At 48.0% G+C, this 13,702-nt stretch overlaps 1 protein-coding gene across 4 annotated transcripts in view; it reads left to right on the forward strand.

Moving 5' to 3' along the window:
• Sqor (sulfide quinone oxidoreductase) overlaps positions 1-13,485 on the forward strand; it is a 51,553-nt gene extending 38,068 nt beyond the window's left edge. For all 4 annotated transcript variants that reach the window (XM_063248136.1, XM_063248132.1, XM_063248140.1 and 1 more), the window contains exons 6-10: positions 724-933; positions 7,098-7,281; positions 11,630-11,697; positions 11,944-12,122; positions 13,189-13,485. In XM_063248136.1, coding sequence (XP_063104206.1) covers positions 724-933; positions 7,098-7,281; positions 11,630-11,697; positions 11,944-12,122; positions 13,189-13,246 — 699 coding nt within the window. In that variant the 3' untranslated portion in view covers positions 13,247-13,485. The remainder of the gene's footprint in view (positions 1-723; positions 934-7,097; positions 7,282-11,629; positions 11,698-11,943; positions 12,123-13,188) is intronic.
• Positions 13,486-13,702: the final 217 nt, after the last annotated feature.

Below are 13,702 nucleotides of genomic sequence, written 5' to 3' on the forward strand. Positions count from 1 at the left end.
GGAAGCCTATTTGAGATGGGCGATCTTCTTGCTTCAGCCTCCCCAGTGCTGGGATTACAGGCCTGTGCCACCATCTCTGGCTATTGTTTCCATATTTGAAGTTAGATAATTTATGGCAAATTGGTAATTTTTATATGCGTGCATACACTGGCTTCAACTGTTTCTGATCAAGTTCAAAGTTATGAATATTTTCTGGTTCATGAAAAACAGTCTTGCAAATATAATAGGCAAAATGCCAATTTTTTTTAAAAAGAGAAAAAAAGGAGCATTACGTGCTGGAACACACCTGTAATCCTAACACTCAGGAGGCTGAGGCAGGAGGATAGCTGTGAGCTTGAGGCCAACCTGGGCTACATAGTGAGTTCATGGCCAGCCTGGGCTATCTAGCAAGATCCTGTGTCAAGCAGCAAAACAAAACACAACAAAACAAAATGAGATTTAAATGGAACTGCAAGCCTGTATGGAAAGAGACTTGTAGGGAGGCTTGCGCTGCCCCTGGACTTGACCTTCCTCTCCAGTCTTCAGCTGGACAGTGCCCATCTCTGTCCCAGTGCAAGGTGCCCGTCAAGTAACTGTCACATCATGAGTGGAAAACGAGGTGGCCTGAGGTTCACGCTCACATCGCCCCTGCAGGGTGCACACTCAGGGAAGCTCTGGTCCGCAGGTTTTACTCCTTGTCTGGGTTAATACTCTGGAGTTGGTTCCTCCTCTTCTTTTGCTCAGACTGGAAAGCGCTCCAAGGCCAACATCATCTTCAACACCTCTCTCGGAGCGATCTTTGGGGTGAAGAAGTATGCGGACGCCCTGCAGGAGATCATCCGGGAGAGGGACCTCACCGTGAACTACAGGCGAAACCTGGTCGAGGTCCGTGCTGACAGGCAGGAGGCCGTTTTCGAGAACCTGGACAAACCTGGAGAGACCCAAGTGTTTCCTGTGAGTGGGGGCCTGTGGTGACAGGGCTCCTGTCCCTGTCCACATCACAAAGTGGTGCGGGCGAGGGTGGCACCTGAAGGCAGGGACAGGACGAGGAGATGGAGCAAGGTGGACATAATTTTTAAAACCTCTTGCTTGGAAATAAACTTAGAGCTGTAAAAGTAGAATACAGAAGAAAATTGTCCTAGATTCACCTGTAGAGTTTTATGACGTTTAGCTTTGGCTTTATCGTTTGATTTCTCCATCTCTACACTCTTTAATTAATGTATCAAACCTTGTGTCCCTTTACCCCTAGATACTTTAGTGTAAGTTTCCTAAGGTATGGATGTTTTCTTTCATAACCACAGTACTTATTGCCTCAGTAGGGCTAGGACAGATACTTCTAGTCGGTTTGAATCCAGTACCGTTGATGGATGCAGTAGTATTTAGAGTACTTTTCCCTCTCTGATACGGACCCTAATTTATAGTGAAGAATTGTGCTTAACTGTGATGCCTCTTCAGCCTCTGTTAGTCTGGGACGGTTCCACCGCCTTCTCTTTTTGGAGACATTGATATTTTGGAATAGTACACCCTTTCTGCCATCACTTAATAAAATAGAGAGTCTTCCTCATTTCCAGGTTGTGCATGCTCTGTGGTGAGGATTTTAAAGAGGCTGGGCTTCCTGGAGCAGAGCACTGTGTGAATAATGCTGATCCTTTAGGGAATCACATTTACCACTGGACTCTTGGCGTTATGTCAGCGGGAGCCTTTCCTTCTCTCTGAATCACTTACTGCTGTGAACTCCTGCATTTTCATGGGCCTCTGGTGATTTACCATCCACTCGTGCCCTCCATTTTCTTGGTGCCTAAGTTGTCCGGGCTTGGTCAGGAGCAGCACCTTCCCACTGGCTCCTGCGTCCCTGGGATGTGACCGCCCTGTTTTCCAGCACTTCCTTACTTTCTGCTGTCGCAGGACATCCCCAGTCTAACACGTATCTTTATGGATAAGCAAGTGGAAGATGTGAAATATGCTTGATGGTACATGAACCAGTTCCTTCAAGCTAGAGGGTCTATAAATGTGCTCCAGGGAATCATGCATCTGAATCACTAGAAGATTTTGTAAAAGTGCAGATTTCTGTGCTTTCCCCTACGAAATTGAGATCGCAGGCCTAGGAACCTGCATTCCCACCAGTTTACCAAGTTGTTTGTAAACTTTAATATATGAATACCTGTACTCTGAATGGATTATTTGTGTCAATGAATTAAAAACCAAGCTATCATGTAAAGTTTGTGGGAATAAACAATGAGCAAGCATGAGTTATGAAATGTGAAAGAATACCACCTAAACAAACCAATGAACTATGCCACCAGAAGTCTTTAGGACCATGCCACACATGATCATCTAGGAGTAGGGTTGATGCAGGTGTTTGGGAAAGTAAAATTTATCCCTGCCCTTGCCCCTGCTAAGTAATCCTAGTACTTAATCATATTCCTCTCCTTCTCCAAAGGGCTGATTTTCTTTACATTCTTTCTTTGTCTTAAATTGGTGATTTGACACTTTCTTCTACATGTCTTGGGAGTTGACCCATCTCTGGCCATAATGCTCGCTTATCAGCTCCTAATGTGACCTTTACAAGTTTCAGAAGTTCTAAGCATTTATTCCTTCGAAAAGAAAACTGGAGTATCAGGTATCCTAAGTTGATAGCTGTGGGTCGGGGTGACCGGCGCAGCCCCCCAATGAGATAGGAGATGCTCTTATGGGCGACAGTTAACTGCTGCTTTATTTATGTGGGCTCTGGTTTATATATTTGGCCGTGACCAATCACAGGCTGCCATAAGGAAGCAGGGCGGGAATGGGACGCAGGCTCTGGCTACTATATCCAGCTGTGGCCAATCAGGAGTTGCCACAGAGTCGGCACGGGGCGAATACGGAGTGAGCATGAGGTGCGCACGGGTTGGCTAATTTAGAGAGGGATGTAGCACATTGCGGAAGCTGGCGTGGTCCTTAGTCTCGGGTGGGGTATGGTATGTTGAGCGCCTGCGCCCAACATCTCCCCCTTTGTTTATAACTGACGCAGGGTCTCCAGAGGTCAGTGCCCCTCGTGAGGCGTCATGCTGCGCAGTCATGACGGTACCTCACTACCCATTGGTGCTCTTTTGGAGGGGGCGGGAGTGTTGTTTTATGAGCCCAACCCGCATGCTCACCAACATGGGGACCGGGGTGTGTCCTGGCCAAGGACGACACCCCCTGCGATGCTTTGCTCTACACCTGCGTCACAGCATGGCGAGCCATGCTGCCGGGCTTTGACCAGATTCTACGATCAGCAATGCTTGTTTGATACTTTGTCCCTATTCCTTTGTCTGTGAATCCGACAGAGCAGAAGTAGACTGCCGAATGCAGCAAATGTAGTCATGGTAGCCAGAGCCCCTATTCCTGCCCATTCCTTTATGAAAGCCAATTGGAGAGTTGGTCCGAGCTGGATCACAGGAAACTCATCTGGGTCCGTCATAACTGGAATCGGTACGAACTGGAGTACCTGCATAACGGCAGCTGAAAGTGTACTGTTATCCCAACATTGTGACATATAACAGGTTGCGGTAGAGCAATTTGGAAAAGTCATATTTGTGGTGTTTATGGTGGCCAGGGAGAATCCTCATAATATCTCCTGGGAGTATCCATCCAGGGGGTCACAAGCGGTAAACTGGAGGACCCTTGCCCAGATAGGGGTGCAGAAGGATCCCCGGGGCCTCCAAGCTGGCGCACCCTTAATCGTGGTGGGCTCGACTTGGGCCCCCTGCAAGGGGTCAATCCAAGAGGAGAGGTTGGTAGTTTTTGGGGGAATGCATCCTGATAATGTAGAGGGACTGAAGCAAAGAGTGCTATTGAGGGAAAAGGAGGTGTTATACCAGCGACTTGCGGTGGAGTTAGCGTCTGGGATGCAGGGAAGATTGTGTCCACACCGAGAGGCGAAAAAGGATGGGGAGATAGGGACTAAGTGCGTGGACCGGCTGAGGGATCGGCCAGGCACGAGCGATGTCCCAAAAGTTTGGTTGGCTGCAAGGACCGTACGAGATGCAAGAAGGAGGGGAAAAGGAGGCTACTAACCAGGGGAGTTGGCCAAGGTGCCATGGTTAATGGGAGTTGTGGGTGTACTTGCTTGGTCTGGCTTGTGAGGCTCCTGTTGGTTCCCCTGTTCTGTGGTTGACGTTTCCTCTGGGTCGGGGTCTGGTGGTTTGCAGGGACGTATCAGGCGTTCCGGGACCCAGACAGGTTCGCTGCCTTCTTCCTGCGGGAAGATACAGACCACCCCTCTCGTCCAACTAAGTACTGGGCTGGGGCCTCTCCACACCCCATGCAGGAGGTCTTTCCAGCGTACCCAACCATGTTTGGGTGCGACAGGGTTGGCATGTAGCTGTGCTGGCGTGGATCCTTGTGGGTTGATGTTTACAAAATTGTAAGTAAAGAGGGTGAGATTTAGTCTGGCCCTAGGTGTCATGCCCTGGGCAATACCCTCCTTTTGTTTAAACAGAATAGACTTGAGGGTTTGATATGGCCTAACTTTAATTGCTCTTGAATAAGTTTGGATGCGGCTTCTGCTTTGTCTTGTGGTAGGGGCCACTGATTTATCCAAATGGGGTCATTAGAGACCCATGTCAATTTGAAAGGGGCAGAAGCTGAGTCAGTGACCCCCACTAAAAACCCAACCCTTGCCTCAGAGCACGTGGTTGTGCCTGGATGGGGAAAGGCCTTCCTTGCAGGTCTTTGCCTAATCCTTTGCCTGGTTCATACCCTTGATTTTTAAGAATTCTCCTGGCTGTGTGAGAATATTCATTGCACAAGGTCAAGTCTAGGGCAGAGAGCACTTCTCTCCCCTATAGGGTAACTGGAAGCTGGAGAACATAGGGTATGAATTCTCCTGAGTGTCCCTCATTGTCTTCCCATTTAATTATCTGACTACTAATTTTAGGTGCATGAACTGATCCCAAGCCTTGCAGTGTTTGTTGTGCCGTCTGGGTAGGCCAGGTTAGTGGCCAGTCCTTTTCAGCTATAATAGAGCGGTCTGCTCCTGTGTCTAGCAGTCCGGATATTTTTCGCCCATTGAGTGACAACGTTAGCATGGGGCGCTCATCCAATCTAAGAACGAGGGCAGCAAAGGCTGGGTCTGATGATCCAAATCCTCTGTCTCCTCTAATACCAGACAATGATGGATAGTCTCCATGACGGCTGGATAATACTAGCATCTGAGCGTTGCGGTCTCCTGCCCCTACAGCTACTGGGCCTTTAGGAGCCTGCATCATCACCTTTATTTTTCCTGTGTAATCAGAATCTACAACACCCGGTAAGACCTGTATTCCTTTCATGGAGAGGGATGATCAACCAATTATCAACCCTACTGTGCCTTCCGGTAAGGGGCTGGACATATCTGTCTCTATGGCCTGTATCCCCATTTTCGGGGTTAATAGGAGTCCAGTGGTGGCACAGAGGTCAAGTCCCCCTGAACCCGGAGAGGTTCTCCTCGGTTCTGACCTGCCCATGTTGGTGTCATTGGCAGTGTCTGGTCTATCATATATTCTCTGGCTGGGTAGAATCGGGGGCCCACCCCCCGGGGGGCCCCCCAATCCCGTTTTTTGGCCTCTCTGGGTTACGGCCCTTACCTGTGAGGGGCAGCCCATTTACATCAAAGGTGGAGCGGCACTCCGCGGCGGAGTGATTTCCCTTTTTACATCTGGGGCACTTTCGGTCTTCAGGAGGGGGGGTTGTTCTCTTCCGGGTCCCCAAGATGGGCAGTCTCTTTTTATGTGTCCCTGTCTGCCGCATTTGAAGCAGCCTTCTTTCGGGCGGGCGCCATTTTGTGGCGCTGCTCTGCCTCCCTGACCTTCTTTAGATAGCTTCATTAACATGGCCGCCAAACCTGAGTTGGTTAATGGCCCCCCGATCTCCCGACAGAGTTTCATCCATACCTCAAGGGATCTATTTTTGTATGGGCTAATAGCAGAGCGACATATCAACCTGGTCTAGAAATTCTGGATTTGCTTTCATTTTATTTTCAGTCCCTTTTCTCTCAGTAAGTCGCTCAAAGCAATTAACAGCGGCTGACTGGCAGTGTTACCCATGTTAAGGGGAGTTTCAAGAGTTTCTTTTGTTTTTCTTTTTTTTTTTTTTCCAGGGACAGCTTAGTCCCCGCGCCCCTTTACGGCTCCCTCAAAACCGGCCTCTTTACGGCCCCCGGAACTCTCTTTACGAGTTCCTGACCCTTGCGACGCGTCCGCCCAAGGTTGCCCGATAGCCCCCGCCATCCGGCCCGGCAGCACCCGCTGCCTGTTGTGTAGCACCCACTACCAACGTTGAGCAGTTTAACCTGTCAGCCCCCGCCCGCCGCATAGCCCCCGCTATCAGTGCTTGAGGGTTTTACCTGTTAACGTTTCTGTTCCATCGGAGAGAGAGGTTCATTCCCCGTACTGTCGGAGAGAGGGTCTCAGCGTTCCCTGTACGGGCCACCAGTTGACTGGCGCAGCCCCCCAATGAGACAGGAGACGCTCTTGTGGGAGACAGTTAACTGCTGCTTTATTTACGCGGGCTCTGGTTTATATATTTGGCCGTGACCAATCACAGGCTGCCACGAGGAAGCAGGGCGGGAATGGGACGCAGGCTCTGGCTATTATATCCAGCTGTGGCCAATCAGGAGTTGCCACAGAGTCGGCACAGGGCGAATACGGAGTGAGCATGAGGTGCGCACGGGTTGGCTAATTTAGAGAGGGATGTAGTGCATTGCGGAAGCTGGCGTGGTCCTTAGTCCCGGGTGGGGTATGGTATGTTGAGCGCCTGCGCCCAACATCGGGGAGCAAGGAATCACAGTACATCACCCCTTTAATTTTAGTAAGGAGAGAAACCTCATTGGATTGCTATAGAATATTAGTGAGCTTTCCTCCAATATCTTGGGTTGCCCATGTCTGTTTCTGGAAGGATCACTGGGCTCAGAGTGGGGAGATATGTCCACCAGGAGGACAGTTATTTAGTTTGTCACCATCTTCCATGGGGACATGTGAGGTTGTGGGTTGGTTATGGACTGGTTGTGTATCTCCATGTAGCCATAGCACAGTTCATGGAGGAGGGAAAGTTGGAGAGACCTTGGGGGCTATAGAATGGTTGAAAAGATGCAAGCTGGATGTCCTCCTTTTTTACAGTATGAAATGCTGCATGTCACACCACCAATGAGCTCTCCAGACGTCCTCAAGACGAGTCCTGTGGTGGATGCGGCTGGCTGGGTGGACGTGGATAAGGAAACACTGCAACACAAGAAGTACCCCAATGTGTTCGGGATCGGGGACTGCACCAACCTACCCACATCCAAGACTGCTGCTGCAGCAGGTAGGACACCTGGCTCTGTCTCCCTCCTCTCCACCCTAGGCTGTTGTCTTAGTTACTTTTCACTTGTTGCTGAGATAAAATACTCAACACTCAAAGTTAAAGGGGAAAGCATTGATTTAGCTCGCAGTGTGTAGAGGTTTCAGTCCTTCATCGGCTGGCTCCAAGGCAGGGTGGTGTGATGGAGGAGAAGCAGTCGATGGCAGGATAAAAGCAAAAGCAACAAGGGACCACCACAGCTCTTTCTGTCCCTTGTATTTTATCCAGGCTACTTAGGGCAGGCAGCACTCACACCCTTAATCCTGGTGCCCCTGACCCTAGCACTGCACCCTGAATCAGTTCCAGCATCTCACACTCTAGATCCAGCCACCTCTGAAAAAGCCCCACCTATGACAGCATGAGGTTTTGAGGGGACCTCTAGACAAAGCCATAACAACAGCACTATCATAGCAAAAACAAAAGTTTGGCACAAATAGAATTCCTTTCACAATGGAAGACTGATGGTGACCTTGACTGTGAGGGAGAAGTGAGTTGTCAGGGAGCCTCGTGCTATACGAGCAGAAAGCAGCTTAGGCCGCCTTTTCTAGGTCAGACAGGTAAACACTTGAGAGACAGCATCGCTGTTTAGCTTTCCGGGCCTCTCTTACTTCTCATTCAGCCACGCTCACATCCCTGGCATTCTTGGCCTCAGAAGCCAGGCAAATTGGTTCCTTCTCTCCTGCCTGAAGCTCCATAAAGCTAAGGAGCCATTTGTTTCCCAGCAAACACGTGCAAGTCAGTGATAGCCTGCAGACCAGAAAATTGTTCTATTAAGACAGACATAGTGGAGCGTGTCCTGATTGGTGCACGATTAATGCCTCAGCCTGGGAAACTAGGTTCCTCACTACCACGTCCCGCAAGAACAGCGGCGGGAGAATTGCCTTCCAGATTCCGCTGTGTGCACACAGGAAGGAAATCCTGTCCTCCTGCTGCTGGGTGTGGTGAATCCCACACCTGCAGGGCCCCTCCTTACTTTCACAGTTTTAGCAGGAAGAAAGACTTTCTAGGAGACTCACCGACTGTCTTTGTCATTATTAGTGACAACTCTCTCTTGGCTTTTTAATTTCTTTTTTGTTTTGGTACTGCGAATTGAACTGATGACTTCACTCTTGCCCTGCAGGGGCTTATACCGCTGAGCTAAATCCCTGGCCTTAATTTCAAAAATTCAAATCTATGATAAATGTGAAGGAAACTACAGTGAACACTCACACACCATTCAGGTATCAACCAGCTATTAATATTTCTGTGACATGAGTTGCTTTATCATCCTGTATAGTTTAGGTATTTTGTGATATTTCCCCTGATATACCCCAGCTTGCTTCTCCGAGGACAGTGGTGGCAAACCTATAGCATGTGTGTTGTTTCCCTTTAAAGACGAAAGATGTTAATGTGGGAGTTATTTTTTTCTAAATTAAACTTCAGTGTTCAGGTTTCATTGCAATGTTGGCACTTTGCGATAAATAAGTGAGTTTTGGATGGCACTTGGGCACTCATCTCTAAAAGTTTCACCATCCCTGTCCTGAGAGAAAGGGCATTTTCCTCCATACACAACATCATTATCATCCTGGAGAACTATAACACTATAAAATAAACTCTCCTACATTCAGTCCAGTTTGGATTTCTCTAGTTTTCCTAAAAGTGTCCTTGGTATCTCCCTGCATCCCTTAGATTTGCTGGCCAGTCAGCCACCCCACCCTGCATCTCCCGTTGTGCCTCTTTACTCAGCTTTAATGTGTGTCTTTTGTGACACTGGCATTTTTGACGCGTGCAGGCTGCTGCCCTGTAGCAAACCCTGCGACTTTACATTGCCTGGTGGTTTTCTCTTGGGAGGTTCAGGCTAAGTGTGTGAGAGTCTCTGTCCCACAGGCCGGGAATCTCCTGCTGGGATGTGCAGGAGCAGGTCACGTTAGCTCGCCTTGCCTCTGACGAAGGAGATTTGTCACTGGATGAAATGGTGTCCGCTGTGCTTTTCCATCACGAAGCTGCCTTTTGTCTTTGTAATTTATAGTGAATTAGTGAGGCGAAGCTTTGAATTTGCATTCACTTAGTGTAATCCTGCTGAGTTTGTGTGGGGCGATCCCTGTTATGTGAGTCCAGGCCACCTGGCTTTTAGTCTCCTTCCTACAAACCTTGGTTCCCATGTTTCGGGTGTTAGTGAGGATGAAACGGAGAGTTATGAGAAAAGTCCTCCCATCTGTCCTGCCTGCATCTGCTTGGCCTCAGCCTTCTCCCAGCTGCACAGAGAGGACCCTGTCTTTCCATCTCGGTTTTAGAAGCTGTGCTCTGTTATGTGGCTCCCAGAACTTACTCTCCGAGTCCATGCTTGGTTCGCATTTGAGTTGCTTTCAGCTCATTTTTGCTTCAGACAGCACCACAGTGATGGCTCTGCATTGTCTCTTCATCCCCTTGAATGTCCTGGATGAGTGAATAATAACAGCTCAGCTGTCCCTGAGGAGACCCGCATTTCTCCTCGGCTCCCTCCCTGCCCTCTGAGTGTCACTAGGCAGTGCTGACCCTTGTCCACCTGTTCCTCCTGTGACCTCCCTTGCAGCCTCCACCAGGCGCCTCTGCTGTTGTGAGTGCAGTCCAGTCCTGCTGGGTTGAACCTAGTTTTCCTGGGGTTCATGCCCTTTCTCTGCTACCTTCTGTCCCGGGTTCTCCTTACATTACCCACAGCACAACTGAGACCCCAGTGTGGCATTTAACGAAAGCTAACACATGCTGTGGCAGGATGTAAGGAGATTGTAGCACATGAAGAAACCACAAGGCACATGTGACTGAGCACACGCACACTGTGAGCCTGGCTGAGGATGGTAGGGTGTGACTGCCCCCCAGTTCCCAGGCCTGGCCAGCCTCGGTGCTGTGGTCCTTCTCTGTCCTTCTCCATCACCCGTGACCCCCTGCAGCGGCATCCTTTCAGGTCGCCTCAGTACAGATTCCAAGCCCTTGCTGGCCTCAGAGATAAACAGAATTTGCTAAAATGGAAGTGTAATTTTTGAAGATGTTGCTTTGCCCACAATGGAGATAGCTGTTTAACACTTTCAAGTAGAGTTCCTCATTTACTTTTTTAAAAATCTCATTCTAGAAAAAAAAACCAGGTTAAAAACCTTTATTACTTTGAATTGAGTGTCAGCAAACTGCAGTCCGTGGGCCAAAAGTAACCGCCACCTATTTTTGTACAGTTGGCTGACGTAGTTTCTGCAGGGGAGCACTTGTAATCAGTTTGGTAACAGGGAGCACTTTGCCTCCTTTACTCAGTCTAAAAAATTCCATTATCCTACTAGTGAGAATCAGTAGCCCCATATTACACAAATGTATATTCTGACTTTTTATCTATAAGATTTCTGTGAAAAAATGTTTTTCTTATAGCATCTCTGTTTTTGCTTTATGACTGACAAGACCTAAAATTTTCTTTACAGAAAATCTTGTGATGCCTGATTTTCAGGAGAGCAGACTTTAATGAGCACATTACAATATCAGAGTAACCCATCTTCCCTCAAAAATAAACTTGGTCTTTTATCTTTAGAGACACACATGCTTATTACCTTTTAAAGCTAGTCTTCATTATTTCAAATGGAACATGGATTGGGACCAGATGATATTTAGGAATTATTGCTGATATTTTTAGGTGTGAAAGTGCTGTCATCCTGGTGATAAAAAAAAAATCTCTCACCTGTCAGAGACAGAAATATTTGAGTACACACGATGTCAGCTCTGAAAATGTCCAGAAAATAAAGTGGCCTGTATGAGGTAATAGATGAAAATAATAGGTAGATACCTGGAATATTTTCATAATAAAAAGGGTAGTCACTCCACTTTTTCCATCGGGAAAAAATACGTGCCTGCTCGTATACAGAGTCAAAGGTCAGTGTAATTAGGTGCATCTAGGTGGGCTTCTCCATCAGTCTAACCCAGCCTTGGCCAAGGCTAGTCTGGAAGAGAGGAAACCCAGTGTCTGCTTAACTGCATGTGGTTGGGGCCACCATTCAAGGCCATGTGTCCACAGGGACCTGGGATATCCTGGATGGCCTTGGGACACTGGGCACAAAGAGCAAGTTGACAGCATCAGTCCAGCAGGAGGGCGCGGGTGGGCAGGGCCATCCTTGTGGTGCTTTTGACAGGTGCCTGGCTTTGCTGAGACATCTGCGTGGCTTTGGTGAGTGGAAGGACCCCTGTGGTGGTCAGAAGTTCACACTGTCCAAAGTCTCTTTCTATTCAATCTGGATGGAAGGGGAATGGAATCTTCTTAGCCTGTACCTATGAAAGTTGTGTGCAAAACGCAGTTTTTCTGACTTTTCTATTTCTCTTATAGCTGCCCAGTCGGGAATACTGGACAGAACGATTTCTCTGATTATGAAGAATCAAACACCAGTAAAGAAGGTTTGTGTGCCTTGTAGGAATCATTGTCTCAACGATCATTTTCTGCTCTGTGTGGATCTGGTGGTTTTCCACAATTTTCCCACTTTCTTAATTAGTTCTCCAATGTGAGCACTTCCAATTTTTTGCCTTTGGTACTATTTTTATATAACTTACATTTGTGTAAAAATTACATAATGTAAATTACAAAGTTTTCTATGTAATTCTGTAAAAAAGTCATTTCCAGCTCAGTTTCATGTGCACTTTCAGTACGATGGCTACACTTCGTGTCCCCTGGTGACTGGCTACAACCGTGTGATTCTGGCAGAATTTGACTACAGAGCTCAGCCCCTGGAAACCTTCCCCTTCGACCAGAGCAAAGAGCGGCTCACCATGTACCTCATGAAAGCCGACCTGATGCCTCTGCTGTACTGGAATTTCATGCTGAGGTGGGGGTGCTACCTGGTGTTGGGGGGGCATCTCCTTTCAGTTTCTACCCAAAGCTTCTGCTTGCTAATGGCATCCACCCTGCTGTGCCATTTCTCATGATAGTGAGGGCATCCTTGAGGGGTTCCAGCCTCCCCCATACTCTATGTGCTTCATTATTAGGAGTCACCTAGGCTTTTGTCTGCTGTGCTCTGCCCCCTTTCACTGCCAGATAAGTAACAGTAATAAATATTTTCATCTGGCAAGTGCTTTCCTTTCTGCTCCTTTATTTTTTTAAAGGGTCTTATGTTCTGGAAAAATGAAAGTGATTCAGAGCACAGACTTGGGAGTCCAACCTGTGTTTGAATCATGCTTCTGCTGTAGCTTAGCTTATGTTCTAGGGCAAGTTGCCTAAACTCTGGGTTTAAGTTGATTATTGGCAAAACAAGAGTAACATTGCCTGCCTCATAAAATGGGGGTTAGTGAGATAACACAGAAAGGAGTGAGAGGAGACATTCAATACGTAAGAGTGATATAAATGAACACTTCCCCCTCTTTCTTCTAAAACTGATGATCTCTTTTGATTTTCTCAAACTCATGGTCTTCAACTAAGGAAGCTTTGGGCGATATCTGGAGACATTTGTGGTTGTCACAGGATGGAAGGCACTGGTCACTAGGGATCAGAATCCAGGGATACTGCTAAGACCCTGCAATGCACAGGACACCCCCCATAATGGAGCACTACCTGTTGCATAATGTCATTAGGGCCAAGGTTGAGAAATCTGCTAGCCCCTGTGTTGAGTTCCTGAGAGGTGAAAGCAGAGAAGACAGCAGTTTGACATAGAAGAGGCGTCTCGCAGCTTGAGTCAGCATGTGCAGGTCCACCCAGCAAGTCAGCGTCAAGCCAGGGCTCCAAGGCGGTTTTCTTCTGGTCCTGGACCCTTTCTTCCCCACTGGAAAGGCTGACAGATTTTACTTTGTGTGCTGTTAAGTGTGCTTGGAGCACCCTGGCTTCCCTTCAAGATGCAGCTGGCTGGAGTCACCCCATTTCTTCAGCCTCAAGTAACTTTTCTGTCTTATTTCTCACAGGGGCTACTGGGGAGGACCGGCCTTTTTGCGGAAGTTGTTTCATCTGGGGATGAGTTAAAGATGGCTCTGCCCTGAATCTTTTGGATGGCTTCTGGGTCAGAACTGCAGTTCCCAAATTGACCGAGAATGGCATGAAGGGCTGTCCCAGCCCTGTGAAGACTGTCTCGCTGGACAATGGTAACTTTATGACATCCCTCTGCCATCACGTGGGTTGACCAGAATGAGATCAATTCTTTGGAAATATTCAAGAATCGACTTCTGTTTTCTAAATAAAAGTTTGTCATTTCTATGAGAAAATTGACTCTTGAATGGTCGGAATGAAAAGTTGCTACAGTGCTGGTATTGGTGGGATAGCTTTCTTGTCATCTCTGAGAAGTCAACTTGCAGCTGTTCTAACTGTCCAAAGCCTGTTTGGAGTCTCAGGAAAGTGGCTGCAGGGACAACACTGCCTTGAATATCGAGCTCCTTAGAACCCTTGCTGTGGGGCCTAGCATGGTGAGCCGGGAGCCCTTTC

Source organism: Cavia porcellus, unplaced genomic scaffold, assembly GCF_034190915.1.
Source record: "Cavia porcellus strain 051 isolate PalLab524CR breed Dunkin Hartley unplaced genomic scaffold, mCavPor4.1 scaffold_1, whole genome shotgun sequence".
In the NCBI taxonomy this organism is placed as follows: Eukaryota; Metazoa; Chordata; class Mammalia; order Rodentia; family Caviidae; genus Cavia; species Cavia porcellus.